General features: G+C 50.1%; 1 protein-coding gene across 1 annotated transcript; it reads left to right on the top strand.

Moving 5' to 3' along the window:
- The first annotated feature begins 83 nt into the window (after nt 1-83).
- On the top strand, nt 84-1,702 carry POU3F1 (POU class 3 homeobox 1). Its single transcript, XM_042015788.1, has one exon. The coding sequence runs from the start codon at nt 118-120 to the stop codon at nt 1,231-1,233; it is 1,116 nt and encodes a 371-aa protein (XP_041871722.1). The 5' UTR covers nt 84-117; the 3' UTR covers nt 1,234-1,702.
- Nucleotides 1,703-14,568: the final 12,866 nt, after the last annotated feature.

Raw genomic sequence — 14,568 nt, 5'->3', positions numbered from 1 at the left:
ACAGTCTGGGTTCCGTTCTTGAAGGTAGTCGGGAATGGCTATTTGGTTGGCGCGCGGCGGCCCCGCGCCCCGGCGCGCGGCTCTAAAGCGCGGCGCACACGGCGCGGCGCACACGCGATGGCCGCCGCCGCGCAGTACCTGCCGCGCTCCGCCGCGCTCATGCACCCCGACGGGGACCGGCTGCACCAGGGCACCACGTACCGCGAAGTGCAGAAGATGATGCACCACGAGTACCTGCAGGGACTGTCCCCCGCCGCCGGGCACGCCGTCGGGCTGGCGCACCACCAGTGGCTGCCCAGCGCCGGCACGGACTGGGGCAGCGGTGGGGGTGGTGGGGGCGCGCACCTTCCGCCCGCCGAGCACGCCAAGGGTGGCCCGCCGGGGCCCCGCGAGGACCTGTCCGCCGCCGCTTTCCACCACCGCCCGCACCTGGTGCACCAGCCGGCGGCGGGCAGCGCGGCGGGTGGCTGGGCGCAGGGCAGTGCGCACCACCTGCCGCCCATGTCACCGCCGTCGGGGCAGCCGCTGCTCTATGCGCAACCCTATGCGGGCCTCAACGGAATGCTGGGCCCGCCGGCGCCAGCGCTGCACCACGGGTTACGCGACCCGCTGGGCGCCGAGGAGGCGGGCGGCCACGAGCTGGCGGCCTCGCCGCCGCCGCTGGGGCCTCCCGAGCCGTCGGACGAGGACGCGCCCAGCTCCGACGACCTAGAGCAATTCGCCAAGCAGTTCAAGCAGCGGCGCATCAAGCTGGGCTTCACGCAGGCCGATGTGGGGCTGGCGCTGGGCACTCTCTACGGGAACGTCTTCTCGCAAACCACGATCTGCCGGTTCGAGGCGCTGCAGCTGAGCTTCAAGAACATGTGCAAGCTGAAGCCGCTGCTCAACAAGTGGCTGGAGGAGACGGACTCCAGCACGGGCAGCCCCACCAACCTGGACAAGATTGCGGCACAGGGCCGGAAGCGCAAGAAGCGGACGTCCATTGAGGTGGGCGTCAAGGGCGCCCTGGAGAACCACTTCCTCAAGTGCCCCAAGCCCTCGGCGCACGAGATCACCTCCCTGGCGGACTCCCTGCAGCTGGAGAAAGAGGTGGTGCGGGTCTGGTTCTGCAACCGGCGGCAGAAGGAGAAGCGGATGACGCCGGCCGGGGTCCCGCATCCCCCCATGGAGGACGTTTACGCACAGGCGGACACGTCGCCGTTGCACCACGCGCTGCCCGGCGCCGTGCAGTGACTGCCCGGCCCCCCGCGGCCCCGACGGCGGCGCAGCGGGCGCGGGCAGCGGGGGACGCGCTTTAATTTATTCTCAGACTGGCCCGGCCGCCCGCTCCGCGCCCCGCGCTCTATTTATTCGCCCGCCGGAGCCGCAGCGGCCGCCGCAGCAGTAGCCAAAGGTTTGCGATCTCTAATTTATTCCCTTCCTCGCGCAGCCGGGGGGCGGCGGCGTCCCCGGCTCGGCCCCTCCCGCTCTGCCCGGCCCGCCCGGGGGGACACTTCCAAACCATTTCCCGGCCCGTCTCTATTTATTTCTAACCGTGCGCGGAGCTCGCACCCTCCCGTTGGTGGGTTCAGTCCGGTCCATTCCCTTGGGTTTCGGTTTTTGTTTGTATCTCTATTGCAAAACCAATGTAGACTGCGAGGGTACGTTTCTATTTATGTTATAGTAAATATTTTATTACTTACATAAACCATTTACCCAGGAACCGGTCTCGTGTCGTCTTTGCAGGCTCAGCGCCCGGCCGGGAGCGGTGCTGCCGGGGGAGGCCGGCCGTCGGGGCCGGTGGCGGCGCCGCTGCCTTGGCGGGGCCCCGCCGAGCTCCCCTGCGGCGGCCGCCGAGCCCCCCCGAGGAGCCCCATCCCGGGCGCGGGCGGTGCGGTGCGGTTCGCACCAGCGGTGCTCGGCGGGATTTGCCCGCCCGGTGCTCTTGTGCCCTGCCGTGTCCCCGCACCTTCTGCAGTGTTTTACCGATCCGAGCGTAACTCTCCGCAGTGTGAGCAGAAAACAGCCCGCACGTAACTTTTCTCCCACATATCGCAGCGGTAATACGTGCACACTGGTGTTGCTAAGTAGATTCCTTCTACTCAAACCACGCTCTCGGGTTTTCTGATGTCACCAGCTTTCCTTTTCGTGGTTTCATGCCCGAATATTTTGTGGTTATGCCAAGAAAGGCTGAAAGTACAGGGTTTTCATTCTCATTTCTTGGGGGGAATGGTCCTGCACCTTTACTTTAAACCTTCTCTTGCAGCACCAAGAAAAGTTGCATGTGAGGGTTGTTTGCCTTTGCAGGTCCTTGGATTCCTGCGGTGTTTTGTGTGTTGGGAGAACTTTTGAAATATGTTCCCATACAGAGGTCTTGCACTGATTAAATACTTCATTGAAATCTCATAGTAAAGAACCAAATTCTTTCTTTTTAGTTGGCAAAGAATTTACTAATGTTCTCGGACATCTGGCACTGGATAGTTTCCCCACTTTACTCAGTACAAATTATGTGCTGTGAAAATAGAAGCTTTAAAAGGGATTATTTTATCAAAAGCGCTGCATTGTGCATTGCAATTTGTGTATAATTCTTTTTAATATATATAAAAATTTCTAACATTCCAAATGTAACTTACTCTTGAAAATTTATACTTGAAAATTCTTGTCTTCGCAGCAGTTTGATTTTTTTGCATTTTGTGCCTTTGGTGGGGGTGTATATTACTTGTCTAAGCAATGTCACATTTGCCATTGATAATGTTATAATTTATTTCATTTTCAATGTTTCTTATAATGTAGCTATTCTGCATCAGCTAATATAAGACTATCAAGTTCTCATTCAAAATTCTAGTAAACTGATTTTTGAGATTTTAAAATAAAGTCACTTTGAGCAGTTATTTCATCAAATACCCTGTAAAGAAGTGGTTCACTTTGTGATACAAACAAGGTAGTAAATGCTGTGGGTTAGGGTATTAATAACTTCCCTTGGCATGAAGAGCATAATATGAAATCTCGCTTAAAGGGTTTAGTGTGTGGTGTGTGTTCTGTCAGCTTTTGCTACAGCATTAGTTTCCTTTTTTTGTAATGGGACTGGTTTTTATGGAAGAGCAGAGGATGGTAGGGCTGTTGTAGAGATCCTGAATTCGAAAAGTTTTGCCGTTTTTACGGAATATTTACTAATTTCTAAATAGCTAAGCAGATGTAGTAGCTTAGATGATACATTCCAGTGAAAAAGTAAGAGGATGATGATTCAAGGGTTTGAGTCAATGTATCGTGACAGCATTTAAATTAATTTCCAACTCTGAGAATCTGTCCTTAGCTGTTACCTCATGTGTTCTCCACACATGTACCATTGTTTTTAGTGTTTGGTCATGCTGTAACTGGAGCCTTTGCTTCAGAATTTCTGTGTGACAGCCAGCCTTTAAGGGCAGAAGAAACAAAATCAAAAATGAACAAAAGACGGGGGGTTTTTTTTTCGTTTTTTTAAAGAAAACAAACTTGTTTGCATTGAATGTTTAATTGTGCTGATTTTCTATAGTAGGAGACATTTCAGTAACCTCTTCATTCTGAACTAACCTGGATGGCAAACAGGATTTATATTGATACTCAGAAGGGAAGGGTCAGTTCTCACATTGCGTTCTCCTAATGGATGAGATGTGCTGTGAGTGCTGGGGAGGATGAGCACCCTTGGGTTGTTTGGTGTGTCAGATTGTATAAGGTGCTGGCAGCCCCACTGCATTAGCTCTTTTTATGCTGTTGAGCAGCAAAAATAAAATACTCTTTGTATCTCTCATTTCTGCAGTGCTGCAGCGCTCAGCTGTTCTAAAAATCAAATGCCCCAAAGGTTTGCCTATCTTAAAATAACTTGTTAGTTTTCCTGGTCAGGGATTAAATAGCAATTACTAGAGGGAGACTTTTTTTGTTGTTGTTGGTTGTTTCTCACTAAGGTAAAAGCATTACCTCATACTACTACATCGATAGTAAAGCAGGAGTAAGGTAGGACTGTGCTATTGGTACATTAAAGAAAAGCAGATGTACAAATACTTATTTAACAATGCTCCAACAAAGTAAATATACAAAGTAGGAAGTGTAGATAAGGAACGGGAGCGCTGCCAGTGTGAGAGGGGTTTAGGTCTGTGCTGATGGGAAATCCTTGCTCTAACCCAGGAGCACTCTGCTGCTGAGCAGTGCCTGGCCCCAGCAGATGCTCTTCAGAGCATTCGGGCTCTGGTCAGTCCTATGGTCGCACTGGGCTGTGTTTGTCATTCTTGGGGCAGGTGTCATCCATCACCAGGGACTGGGATGATCTGCTTGCCTTGCCCACAGTCCAGAGGGGCTGGTGACCCAGGGCTTACATCTCAGACTGTTGAGGAGAGCTGAGGTAGCGACCAAGGAGTCTTTGGCCAGATGGCGAAGTTGGTACCCGGCAAATGCAGCCCTGGTGTGGGCTCTGCACTTCTCACGCTCACAGAAGGGCATGAGCTGTGCTGTGCCACCCTTTGCCTGGGCAGAGAGACTGCCTGTGTGCTCCAGGTACATGGGGAGGGCAGCTGTGCTTCCCAAATGCTATTGCTAAAATTACCGATAACCCAAATGCTGTCATCTTATAAACTGGTTATTGGTAATTTTAGGACACTGCTGTTTTCTGTAAGGCAGACAACATTCAGTAGGGTATCACTTTTTCCCTTTTACTTGTAGAAAGGTGAACAGTTGCCAATTAGCTTTCCTGCGTGCTTAGGAAAAGTCGTAGTATTCCAGTATCCATTTTCTTCCAGATTTCTTGTATTAGACTATTATTGCTGCCACTTGCAAGAGCAGGGAGTGCTTGCTGTATAACAACTGCAGAAGTGACTACAGCACAGCAGTTTGCCTAGTGAAGCACAGTCACTCGTAATTAGTAATGCCATGTTCATCTTATGCTTTCCACTGAAGCTGGTCTCTTCTGACTGCTGCCCAGCCAGAGCCATGCCTGATCCCAGCACAGTGCTGCGATGCAACTGGCCCCTAATGAGCTAAGGCAGCAGCTGAAACACTATAATCTCTTTACATGAAGATTCAGAGCATCAGCATTAGCGCCATAGTCTTGTTCCCAATTTTGCCCACTCCTGCTTGCTCCCTTCCCTAGAAGGAGAGATTTCAGTACCATTGGGTTAAGCAAATCTTGTAATTCTGTGATAATGTTGTTTGCATATATTTTAATTTTATGCTAATTATACCGTTGGTTGTTTGGAGCTGGATCAGCCCCAGGACAGCTCAGAGTTATCATTTCACAGGTACCAGAAGCAGACTTGGGTCCTGCCCCAGGGCAGAACTCCACAATTCTGGAATTACTTCTCCTTAGCTGCCTCATATTTTTCTTACAGTTGGGTTGTTTGAAATGAGCACATCCTGGCTGGTGACTTGGAGCTGATGCTTGCTGCTTGTCATGTGTTGAGGATGGGTGCTCAGTGGCTGTGGCTCCCATGGGGGCTCTGTCTACTGCCAGCGGCTGCTGCCCTCTTGTCCTCCAGAGTAGATCAGCCCCAGCAAGGGCAGGAGCAAGCGGTGGTGGTGTGGGGGGTGCTCTAGTTTTATTTTAAAGTGCTAAATGTCCGTAGATGACAGTGTCTGGTCTCATTAAGAGTAATATTGCTGCTCAGCAGGACCAAGACCAATGTACCTTCCTGAAATGGGCAGCTCCAAAAAAACAGGCTTTCTGTAGGCTTACACCAGCAAGTACAATGTGGGCTCTGAGCAGCATCATCCCTGTTTTGTGTGTATGTGCGCATATAGGAAACACACAGAGAAGGAACTCGTTAAAATCTCTCATGGGAACTGCCACTGCGCTTTGCCAAGCTGATTTATGGGCATTCAGCATTCCTCCCACTTGTGATTTGTTGCAAGTGTAGTTGCACACGCAGCTCTCACCTGGGCACAGCAGTAGAGATATGGCCAACTGCACTTCCTCAGGTGTTTTCCTCTGTCACTGAAGGAAGCTCTGCCAATGGAAGTTCCCCCTGGTTTCAGTTTGAACTAACACAACCCGGTGTCTGTGCCATGTGTGGGGATTACAAGATTGCAAAGGCTGTGTTAAAGCACATGATGCTGTACACATGATATAATGTGCATGTTAGATCAGACCTTATGAATATTTCATATTCCTTGATATTACATTATTTTTGGTGTTGGGCAAATTGAGTGTTATTTCTTGTAAGCCTTGCAAAGGTGTTCTGGTTACATTGTTTCCCTGGCTCATAAACTGCTGAGAGCACTCGCTGCAATGAAGAATGCTTTTCATGCCAAACTTTAAAGACATTTCTTTATTTTCCTTTTTCCCACCTTTCTTCAGGAGCATTCTGCCTGGTCAAGGCATTTGTGTAGTACCACCAGCATCCAGGACCTGTTTCTTTGTGGGCATTGGCTTCTCTCAGCTCCACAGGGGCAATCTGCTTTCTATCACTGTACCAGATTCTCTAGGGCCAAAACTCTTAGCAGTTACCACAGCCACAGAACAGTGTTTCCCACAGAATATCTCTAAGCTGGCTATTCTGTCAGCATGTTTAAGGAAGGTGGATGGCTCACTGAAGCTGCTCAGCTCTGTCTCAGGAGCTGCACCCCTAACAGCTGTGTCCTTCAAAGTAAATCAATGAACAAGTGCACAAAAGTCTTCTTCCAGATATCATATATATGCACAAGAGGTGTTGGATGCTCCATAGAAATACCAGCTCTGCAGTCAGGGATCAGTAGAAGGTATCAGAGAGCCAATAGGCAAATGGAGATCTTTAAATTTTACTGTACTTTTCTGGGTTTGTTTGGTTTGGGGTTTTGGGGTTTTTTTTGAGAGAATCTGTTCTGTAATTTTTATTACCTGGACTCGCTGTGTATTAGTACCTCTCAATCACACTAAAGGCTATGCAACTGAGATTATGCTGGATCATAAATTTGTAGCCAGACAAAACTCTAGGAAATGAATTTACACATTTGCATCTTTTGCAGTCATTTGCAGAATAAAGAGTCAGACTATTGCGTTAGATGTCTTTATGTTTGGGGATTTTTAAAATATATAATTAGTTTTAAATTGGAGATGGTTTTTTCAGTCACGTTTGAGACTAACCTGGTTACAGACAAACCAACAGAAGGACGGGCAATGAGGGAAACGTAGTACACGAGGGCGATTAGGAGAAGTGCTACAACGCAGGCTTTCCTCTAAAATGCTATCAGAGCTCCTGAATTTTACTCCCAGATCCCCTGTTCACTTTCTTAAGGGTTATGAGAAATGTTTAGGATTTTTTTCCCCAGTGTTCTTACTTCTCATGAAGTGATATCATAAGATATGACATTAAGTTGCAAGATTTAATTTACATGGATTGCTGAGGCACCTCAGCAAAAAGAGCTGCAGCAGTGTGAGATGCTGCCTGTGCGCACAGTGAGGGATGCAGAGGGATTTTTCAGTCGCTCTAGTGGGAAGAGCATTCCTGTGTGCTGGGCTCAGTGGTGCGGTGCGGGCAGAGCTGTGCTGTGGGGACCAAACATCGCTGCCCTGCTTCCCACTCTCACTGGTAGGGGTATGTTCCTGATCTGGGAAAAGTGCTCTTAACCCTGCTGCCCAGGGCTGTGAAAAGCAGGATAGGCTGCTTTGGGCATTGAGGATAAGTGCTGTGGAAGGGCATCACCTACTGCTGGAACACTCCCCATCAGCTGGGAGCCACATGGAGCTCCAGCTCATGCTGACAAGTGCAGTCGAGTGTTGTGTCTTCAGCTCCTGGCTGACTTGCAGCAGCATGGGGTTATTTTTATGCACATGGCCTGTGGTATGAATCTGGCAGAGCTGTCTGGAGGAGCAATGACATGCCGTGGTGTTGGACATTGTCCCCTGCCCTCATTCCTGCCAGGTGGGGGTTAGGGTGCAACTCTGAATTTCTCTTCTTCAGGATTAAGGTCCATGTCCCTTATGCCTTTGTGTCCTCTGCAGAGTGCCAGGAGCTTGAGAATACTCAGTGTTCAGGACAGTTTTCATCATGTTTTTTCCATGCCATGACATGGGCTGAGGTGTCAAAGCATTTGGGAGCAAAGGGATGAAAAGTGTTGTCAAACGTGGCCTGACATCTTGCTTCCCTTATACTCCCCCCATGGTGCTCCTCTCACTGAGTCCAGGTCTGTGCGACAGGCTCACAGGATGGGCCAAGTAGTGAGGCTCAGAGAGTGACTTGGACCTGACAGCTAAATATTGCCTGTCCCAGAACACTGTGCAGTTCTCCATCTGCCCAGGGCAGGGCTGGCTCTGCTGCCAGGAGGGCTCTCGCTTCCCCAACCCTGGCTGCTGGGAGCAACCTTGCAGGCTGGCCCAGCCTTGCTGGTGCTGGGGACAGGTGCAGGTCAACGTCATTAAGAGGGAGAGAATTTAATCAATATCTGGAGTGTTTGATATTCGTCCTAGTGGAACACTTGTTATGTCTTTAATTACTATTTCTAAAAGCACCATGGAATGGAAAGCAAAAGGCAGAAATAAATAGTGAGAGGTGATCAATTGGGCATGAAACCCTTGTTATTGATCACCTTTAACCTCTGCTTAAACTAATGACAGAGCTACCATTTAACTGTCCCCAGGCACAAAGCGCATCAATTGTACAAGTGCCACATAAATCATGGTGGGCTGCAGTGCGTTGTGAATGGCCCCTGGGGCTAGCCAGCCCATGGGGAGGGCAGGGTCCCCCAGGAGATGTAGGGGGGCACTCCCAGGGGAGTGCCACTGGAGCACCCGCTGCAGGTGTGTTTAGGTGAGGTGCTGCTCTGGTGTTTTGCACAAAAAAGCTCCTGAGAGCAAAGCCACATCACAGCTCTGAGGGCAGTGCAGAGCTGAAGAAATGACAGTATTTCTCTTCCATACCTCTTGCCCCATGGAGCTAAAAGAAGATTTATGCTGTTGAGGATCCCCTTGATGCCTGCTCCTAACTTCCATGTGCCATGGCTGGGCCAGCGCTACTGAGGCTGGGTAAGTTTGCAGGAAGAAGGACAGACAGGACTCAAGTAAAACAACGATCCTGTGTCAGCAAGTGTTTGAAGCAGCAGAGTTCGGGGAGGCAGTGACGTAGGCACAGAAAGAATCACCTTTTCCCATGTGTCTTCACCTGGCTTCCTGACTTACCAGCTGTGCTGGAATTGCCTATGCTGCTTGTTATGGGGGTAAAAAACGTAAAAATCAAGATGTGCAATGGGCAGCAGAGTGAAGTCACCACAGCCTTGCAAGATAACAACAATAATATTTATTAACATTCAATCTACAAATTATCCCTTGAAACTCCAGCCTGGAGATTTGCCAATTTTCAATACATGACAATGTTGTCTAATATGTTTCCAGCACAATGGCATTTCCAAGACTGTGCTGGATATGTGGCATCACAAAACCATCAGCTGTATGTCCTGCCACGCACAGGGCAAGGGCTGTGCCTGCCTTTTGAGGGGAATGTTTGTGTATGTTTAAGACAGGATGCCTGTTCTGCAAATTCAGTTCCCCAAAGAATTAGGAGGTGATTTTTTTCTTGATGTTCCCTACTCTTCATGTTAGTGAAAGCAGAGGGCTTTAAGGGCAGCTTTCAGAAAGCTGCTTGTTTCCAGAGCTGTTTAGGAAGCATTTGCACTGAGCCCTGGGAAGGAAAAGGGTGGCAGGAGTCCCATTGAGCGGTGTGTCTGTCTGTTCATCCGTCTTGGAACGCTCTCAGGATCACTCCTGTCTCTGCAGGAACAAGGAAAAGATCCTGTCTCATCTGCTGTTAAATGGGCTACATGATGCTGAGCACACATTTGGCGCATGCCTGGCATGGCTGCGCACATCCCTGGAGGGTTTTCTCAGGAGAGCCTAGGTTAATACACATTTTGCCTTTGTGCTGCCATTTGGAGGGTTTCTACTGAAATCTTAAAAATCATTTGGGTGTCCTCATCCATCAGCTACTGGAAACATTATTGATAATACAATCATTCCTTTTTTGGTCACTCTGTTTCACTTTTTTTCTGCTGAGGATCCTGTAATTTGCCACTGCTGAAATTGAGAGATGATTGGAATCTGCCAGGTGCAGCACGGGAGCCTTGCAGAGGCAGTCCAGGGAGGGGAGGCCTCTTGCATCCCTCTTACAGCGAGGGCTGTGCTGTGCCTGCCCACAGCTGAGGGACAGTCTGACACAGCCCTGGGGAGACTGAGCAGGCTTGACATCTCAAGCTCTGCACTGGCCAGACTGGGGTTCTGGTCTGTACCAGGCAGTCCCCCTCTGGGGTGTCACCAGTTTGGGTCTCTGAAGCACCTTGTCCCATCAGCTGTGGGTATTTCACAGTGACCTGAATGATATGTGGTTTCCCAAGCATGTCTGCTGACCCCAGTGACAGGGCTGCGGTGGGGGAAGCATGAGCCAGCAGAACACCAGCTGCATTGCCCCCACAGCCTTCAGGGATGGTGACTCCACTGCTGCACTGAGCAGCCTGTGCCAGAACTTGTATTGATACAGGCAGTGCTGCTGCTCCTCCATGAAGGAATAAGCCATGGGTGCCATTAGCTTCAAGGTGGTAGCTAGCTTCCACTCTAGGGGCTTCTAAGACCTGGGAATCTTAGAGCACAGGGACAGTGAGTGTCATCCCACAGAACCTGTACTGGACCTTGCTTTTGCTATGGAGGATTCACCTGGATGTTTGTGGCCATGGAGGACACCAGAGGCTGCAGTCCCTGTGCAGTGAGTGGCTGCTGGTCTGGCAGAGAGAGCGTCTCAGTGCGCAATAAAATCTTCTTCCATGTCAGTCCAGAGGGGCAGAGCTCCCCACTGACAGCAGCTGCACTGAGAGCTTGGCATGGATTTGCATAGATGAAATTTCTCCTGCCATTCATGCAGTCTTTCTATCTGCCAGCTTCCCTGCTCCTCTCTGGAATCTGAAGTCCACACAGGGAGCATTCAGCTGGCCACGAGCTCTTTACTGAGCGTTTCTTTGCACAGATGTCCCCAAGCAATTCCATGAATTGTTGCTCTATAGTCACTAAGCTGTTTGGGAAAACATTTCAGATAACTGTCCTACGCATTGGGGTGACTGAATTAATGGCATTTGAATGGTCAAAAAGATAGTGTGAATTGAAAACAATGCTGTCCCTGTCACAGGCAGCAGGAGAATTCCAGCTGGTATTTTCATTGTTAATGAGCAAACCCAGGGCACTGTGTGGCCTTAATACCTTAGAGGGGGGCTGGAGAAATACACAAACCAGCCTGTCACTTCCCCTTCTGGATTTTCCAAATGCCAGGGAAGGAATGCTTTTAAAATTGTCTTTCAGAGCTCCACAAGTGACACTGTAGCTTGGCTGTGGGGAGGGAAGGAAAGGGATGACAGTTGTGGTAGTTGCTCAAATGTGTGTTTGCCAGAGAACTGTGATGTACGCCAAGTTTGGGAGCTCCCCCACCCTTGGGTGGCAAGGTAGCACCTCTGTCTGAGGATGCCCACAAAAGTGGGAGCAAGTAGCCAGTGCATCCCATGAAGTGGCAGACAGCACTCCCAGAGGTGCTTGGCAGTCAGGAGAGCTTTGCTGCATCTGGGCTTGGCGGAGCACAGCCATCCTAACCATACATCATCCGGAGGAATGGGCACTTGGGTAACACATTAGAATAATACATCATTAGAGCACTGTTGCTATGGTGATGTATTAGGGCAATGCATCATTAGATACCTTCCATTGATGATGTATTACTCCAAACATGGCTCCTGCCAGCACCAGCACAAGGGCCACAGAGGAAGTCTTGTCTTTTTGCAGAAACTCTACCCTTTCCCTAAGGAAAAAAATCTGAGAGTAGTGGCTTCACTGAGGAGACACAGGGTAGGGGCTGGCCCATCTGTCCTGAGCCTCTTTACTATGTGACTTGCTCCATGTTGAGCCTTATGCTGTTTTCTGAGGACCCAGTACCTGCATTTTAGTGCATTGTGGGCAAAAGGATCTGCCAGTGCTGCTGGGCAGAGGGACAGGGTCTGTCCAGACCCTGCCTGAGCTAGAGGGTCTGAGACATTTGTGGGTGCATCCTGCAGTGCTGCTGGAGGGCTGGCAGTGCCTGCTGAGACCCTCCCGTGAGGGGGCTGCTCTGGGCTTGTGCTCTCCGTGTCCTTCACGCTGTGCCCTCATGCAGGGACTGGATCACTCTGAGGAAACTCATCCTCTTCTGTTCCCCAGGCAGACAAACATGCTGGTGTCATGTGCTGGTGCCCAAGCCTATGGCAGAGGAGACAGATGGACCCAAAATGGAGCCCAGGGCAAGGGTGACTGCTGCTGCTCACCTTCCCATGAGCCTCTGTCAGGGTTTGATGCTAGCTAAGTGCCAGGCACTCACAAAAAACCCCCATTTACTTATTTTCCTCTGCTATAGCTAAGCAGAGGAGGGGAAATTAAAACTTCATTTTCATGAGTTAAGGATTATTGAAAAAAAAACCCAAAACACTTTAAGGCAAAACAGGTTTAAAACTTAAACCTTATAAAGAAGATTTATTATTAACAGAATTAAAATTAAAATTAAAATGAGAACCAAATCGAACTTTCAGAACACTTTCTTTCCCAGTCCCTTCCTCTTTCTACCAACTGCACATGGAAACAAAACATGGGGGTTTGGTCAGTATTTCACTTCTTAAAAACCTTTCTTCAGTATGCTTAAGAAAAAGAGTTTCTTCTGCTGTGCTGTGGGATCCTTCCCATGGGAGATAGTTCTCTGTGAACTTTTCTATCATGATTTTAACTTCCACAAGCAGCAGTCCCGCCCAAACCTGCTGCAATGTGAGTCCTTTCCACAGGCCAAGCAGTCTTCCCACAACTGCCTAGCGTGGGTCATTTTGGTTCATGGGGTTTAATCTTTTAAGGATGAGCTGTTCCAGTTTGGAAGCGAAGGCTCTGTCCCTCTATCTCTAAAAGCAAGGGTCATCTCTCTCTGTTCAAGTTCCTCACTAGATTACAGCTTTTCAGCACCCACGCACTCCAGCATGAGTACTCTTCTTCACAGGCTGCACGTGGATCTCTGCACCTCCCCATGCACCTCATGAATTACAGGGAAACAGTTTGTTGTATTATAGTCCTCACCATGGCTCACAGGAGAATCTCAGCTCTGGTGCTTGGAGCACCTCCTCCCTCTCCTTTTTTTTTTCATTGACCTCGGTGCCGCCATGTTGGTTTTCCTCACATGTCCTCACTTTTGTTTTTCCTCTGACTTGGAAGAAAGTTGGTGTCTGTAAATTGTAGTTGAGAGGTTGATCTCGTCCAGGCTCCGCATCGGGGAATTGCTTGCCATGTCTCTCACTGCTGGCCGTGTGGTCCCTGCTGGCACTGCACGGGCGGCTCCGGCCTTGGGAGGGCCCTGGCCGTGAAGTCCTGGCCTCGGGAGGGCTTTGGCTGTGTGGTCCTGGCCTCAGGAGGGCTCTGGCCTCGCGGTCCTGGCCTCAGGAAGGCCTCCGCCGGCCCCCGCCAGGATGGGCCCTGGTGGCCCCCCACCAGGATGGGTCCCAGCGGCTGCCTCACCCCCCCTCGGAAGAAGAAAGAGTTTCCCGTGGTTTTTCCTTTCTTAAATATGTCATCACAGAGGCGTTACCAACTTGTCTAATTAGGCTAGTAACCTGCCCATTGTCAGAGCCTTCAGCGATTGGCTCTGTGCCGGACATAGAAGTTTCGAGCAGCTTTTCTCCTGCCCACTAAAACCAGGCTGTGTAAAACCAACACAGCCTCGTTGTGTGCTATCAGCTGGGCTCAGTTCCCTTGGGATCACTTTTTCCTTGCTCTTCCCCTCAGCCATGGGCAACCCTGGCCCTAGCCTGGAATGAAACCAAAAAGTTGAGCCCAGGAGAATTTCCAGCCAGCTGGGTCCTCAGCATCCCTGGGGTCTTTGCAGGGCTGCACTTTTTTCAGCTCAGCGGGCTAAATAAATTGCTTCAGAGAGCAGACTGGGAAAGCAGGTTTCTTTCACTGCAAAGTATGCTGTGTGCATCAGATATAATTTGATTTTAATTAGTGGACAAGAAAGCAGCATAGTTAATAAAGTATGCACTGCCTTTTGCAGGAATGCCAGTCTTGAATTTTTGGAAAATTCAATCAAATCAGAAAGATCAGTGCAAGGTGAGCCAAGGCTGAGAATGTCTGGGCAGGAGCATTGTAAACAGAGTCCCAGGAGAGATCCCTGACCCCTGTAATATCCCATGGTCAGGATCACAGCAGAAAAGCAGTTTGTGGAGCTCGCGCTGTTATCTGGTGTGGAGATGCCCCAGTAGCCTCAGGCAGTGTGCCAGCTGCATCCAGGGACTTTTCAGCTGACTCCCCTGCCTGCTCTCAGCTCAGGCATGGGCAAAGGTGGAGCTGCCCATTGCTTCCCTCCCTGTTTTTTCCTGCATCTGGAGGGACCTCAGTGCCTGTCCCACTTCCCTCATAGGGGACAGCTGTGACAGGGCTGCTCCTGGGTCCTTCCATCTCTAGCACTGCTTGGGGGATGCAGGATCACAAGCAGCCCTGCATGCAGCTGCTCATACACAGAAGCTTGTGTTTGGGCAGCAGGTCTTCTGGGCTCCATTCCCAGAAGTGTGGGCTCGTGGTTAGACCACTTAAGAGCCAGGCTGCCCCCACATCGC

The sequence above is a fragment of the Corvus kubaryi genome, unplaced genomic scaffold (assembly GCF_017639235.1).
Source record: "Corvus kubaryi isolate FWS band 111438036 unplaced genomic scaffold, C.kubaryi_AGA036_p1.0 split3-37304, whole genome shotgun sequence".
NCBI classification, from domain to species: domain Eukaryota; kingdom Metazoa; phylum Chordata; class Aves; order Passeriformes; family Corvidae; genus Corvus; species Corvus kubaryi.
The sequence above is the reverse complement of the archived record's forward strand: the minus strand, read 5'-3'. Positions and strand labels throughout refer to the sequence as shown.

Bases quoted from the DNA above. Each gene is read 5' to 3' on its own strand.
- POU3F1 (XM_042015788.1), top strand. From the start codon at position 118: ATGGCCGCCGCCGCGCAGTACCTGCCGCGCTCCGCCGCGCTCATGCAC.